At 39.6% G+C, this 3,660-nt stretch overlaps 1 protein-coding gene across 5 annotated transcripts in view; it reads right to left on the minus strand.

Annotated features, from left to right (window-relative positions):
* The window catches only part of DLC1 (DLC1 Rho GTPase activating protein), a 214,215-nt gene that overhangs the window by 94,486 nt on the left and 116,069 nt on the right, over positions 1 to 3,660 (minus strand). Inside the window, exon 1 of one of the 5 annotated variants that reach the window (XM_014308628.2) lies at positions 2,713 to 3,099. The exons of the other annotated variants lie outside the window; for them this stretch is intronic. Coding sequence (XP_014164103.1) covers positions 2,713 to 2,827 — 115 coding nt within the window. The 5' untranslated portion in view covers positions 2,828 to 3,099. Of the gene's footprint in view, positions 1 to 2,712; positions 3,100 to 3,660 lie in introns of those variants that run through there. 5 annotated transcript variants of the gene reach the window in all.

Below are 3,660 nucleotides of genomic sequence, written 5' to 3' on the forward strand. Positions count from 1 at the left end.
GTAAGTCCCTTTTAAATACCGGAAGGCTGCTACAAGGTCTTCCCAAAGTCTTCTCTTCTCCAGCCATTCTTATCTAATGGAAAAAACGTTTTCTATGATATATTTTCTACTTAGGAAGTAGATAGTACTCCCTGCTGGATGATTATATCAAATTACATTTCATGAAGTGCTATTTCCGTGTGCAGGCTAGAAGGATTTTTTAAAGGCAAAACATTTACTTTGTCTTGAATATGCCATGAAGAATGCATATTTCAGATTTTCTTCTTTCTTTTGCGAAGAATGTGGTTTTTTTAAAGGCGTGTCCTGATAACACAAATTGCTGATCTAAGACGATTTCTTCTTTCAGTGTCATGACCCTCCTTGACCATTTTCAGGCAGTCAGCAGTTTAAACTGCTGATATCCCAGAGAACAAACAAAACAGCAACACAACTTGCTGTTTTGTTTCTCTCCCTGAATCTCTGTGAATCATGAAGTATTTTCTGGAATACACCCTGATATCTACTCTAACTACATACTTATTAGGAGTTTAGCCTGATTTTTAGGTTTTCTGACTGACAGCAGCCCAAATATACTAGTGGACTGACAAGTCTATATCACCAGCACAGCCTGGAAAATGAAACTGTCACAGTTTTTAAGGGTCCTCTAACATCTAAGCCTTGTATTGATAAAAACTGTGATGGCTCATAACCAGCTGCCAAGTAGAATAAAAACATGCCGACCCTTATCAGTGCAGCTAAAGGGGCTAAAGGGTTCACGTTCACTCCCCATTTCTAGGAATGTGACAGAGTCTCCAGAAATATAATTAGCAGTTGTTTAGCCTCCAAATATTTGATAATCATATGCAAGGTTAAATATATACATTTATCGAGTTCTCTTTGTATCCTGATAAAATCTGCATACTTTCATATGTAGGTCACATTCTGAAGGTATAAATTACATATCATTAAATGTTTTCCTATGTCAGCTGATGAGAGGGAAACAATTTTATAGAAGACAGTTGGTAGCAGTTGTTGTATGTGGACACAGGCCAGAGGTACTTGGAGTCTGTTGATGCAAATACCATTCTGAGCGTAATGATAAATTAAAAAGCTTACTTCAAAGCATTCACATAAACATCTCCAGCAGGTAGAATGGCAAAGAATCTCAGGGTAAACAAGTGTCCAGCTGACCAGGCAACATGCAGATCAAACAAAGGCTGACTTGGCCCCACTGTCTTCCCTTTTATAGATTTGTGTAATATGCATGCCTTTTCTCTCAGAATTTCTTTCCTCTCAGTGCTTCTTCCAGTGGAGTTTCAGCATTGCCCTGAACATCAGGACCTGTGTTGTGACTGCTGCAACGTGTCTTGCAGGGGTTAAGGCTACTAAAGAATCCCAGTTTTATAACACAATTTTGAGAGATGGACTGTCTGCCCAGTTCTGTTTGCTGTGAAGAGAGGTTAATGTCTAGTGCTTTTATGACACTGCCATATTTATGACCACCTACAGAGCACTAAAGTAAATATGATGCCCCCATCTCCCGTGACCATGAGTTTTTACTGTAAAACTGTGTAAAGTTGAATTCCTCTGCCTAGGAAACTCATTTTCCTTTGCCATCTATGGGAATAGGCACAGAATTAATCCAGTCACTTATACACGTGGGCAAAGCAAGGTTTTTATGAGTAGGTCTAATTCAGAGCAGATTTTGCCCACATGTTTCTTTATAGGCAATGGCCACTCACTGCCTGATTACCCAAAGTAATCAGTTTTGGAATCACTACTCAACCAAATGTCTGTTATGCACTTAGCTACTCTTATTTCTGCAAAACGTAAACTCAGGAGAGTGATGTAAAAGTTCAGTTTACATTAGTAAGCCATAAAGTCTGCCTCTTGGTCATCTCATCCGATCTTATCATTATTCACATTTCTCCTCCCTCCTTCCTTCCCCCTGGAATAAACCACCCCCACTGTAAGTATACAAACAAACCAAAACAATCCCTCTGGCAGTCACACCCATTGTGCATTTCTGCTGCCTTTTTTGAAACCTCTAACTGCTGCAAAATAAAAGTAATAACCCCAGCAGTGTGAATGAGAAGCATTCATCTAACAGACAGTAATAGAAGAGAAAAATAAAGTGAGTTAAATTATCATCTTCTCCACCCCTCTATTATGTTCTGCCCCCAGTTTTTGAATATTTGTAAGTCAAAATAAAAATGTGGACTGAAACTCTATAGATGGCTGGTAATTTATATCTCAGAAGCCTAGCTCTGGCATACCTGATACTCACTTGGAGCTCACAGCACTGAAATCCTTGCCAGAGGAAATACCAGTAATTGCTCAGTGCACAGCCCAGATATTCCAACTGACACACTCCTTGGCTGCAAAACGCTCCGTAACGCAACTCACTGAAGCACATCACAGCAGTGAAGCACAAGGTCTGACCTAACAGCAAAATAAGGTGCTTCAGCACACTTTAGTCTGAGGAATTTGTGCCATAATACTGAACCAAAATTCACTGCTGTTCTTCTTTTAACCAAAGTTTGTCTCATCTAGTTAGAGAAGCACACACAGTTCCACCCTAGGCACAGCACAGACGTAATATGACACACAAACAAAGGCTGGAGAAATACTCAGAGGCTACATCTACACATATGCAAATGATACCACTAATTACTGTCATAGATTTTGATCCCTTATGAGTTTTAAAATATATTTATGTAATGTCCTTCTCACCTGCCAGTCGCCTGTCTCTCGTGTTTTTCCAGATAACATCCAAGGCTCTAGCAGTGGAGTCCCTGATATGATCACTAAATGATCTCCTCAGAGGGGCTTTCACCGGGTGATGCATAATGCAGATCGATCACACATCCAGGTCAAACGGCTGTAGCTTAGCCCCAGGAAAAAGGGCATTCTCTGCCCGGGGATCTGTTTGGATTCCTCTTTGCCAGGCAGGCAGGTTGTTACTTTATATAATTTGTCATCAGCCTTGTGGAGCTTTCCCTTGAAGAGTCAGGCATTGCAGTTCTCACTGCGGATGCGGGAAAGCTCAGACTGCAGCCAGCCTACTGGAAAGCTGCCAAAATCTTACATCTGGAACAGTTTACAAATGAGCTAACGATACAGTCATTTAGATTTGGGGCTTTATTTGTGGATATCTATAGGATTCTAGCTTCCTGTTTAATCAAATAACTTACCAGGCACATACTTGCATGCTCATTTATTAGGATAATATTTCCCTGCTTAGCTGATATTTCAGGTAATCTTTCATGTTTGGACATGAAAAAGGTAAGAAATGGAAAAGAGATAAAGTAATTTTAAATATCTAGAGATCAGGTATTTTATTTTGTTACCATATTTTTTTTGCATTTTACCCTAGTTAAGGCAGACAATAGGGTCTGATTCTGAGTTCCCTATATTTAGTACTTCATGACAGTACACTAATGAAAGGAAATAAAAAAATGAGAGGAGGAGGGGAGATAATAAAAAAGGAGAGGGAACTAAGCCCCCACACTTTGCTGAGTGGAAAGATAAGTTCCCATATGAAAAATATTTACCAATGTAACTGAGATTAATAGTCACAGTAAATGAAGCCATTTGACCTTGCTTATTTTGACCTTTTTAATTGATTACTGTGTCCTGTGGCTTCCCTGAGGGAGAAAGGGAGGAATAAAGCAGTGCCTG

This window comes from Geospiza fortis, unplaced genomic scaffold (assembly GCF_000277835.1).
Source record: "Geospiza fortis unplaced genomic scaffold, GeoFor_1.0 scaffold40, whole genome shotgun sequence".
NCBI classification, from domain to species: domain Eukaryota; kingdom Metazoa; phylum Chordata; class Aves; order Passeriformes; family Thraupidae; genus Geospiza; species Geospiza fortis.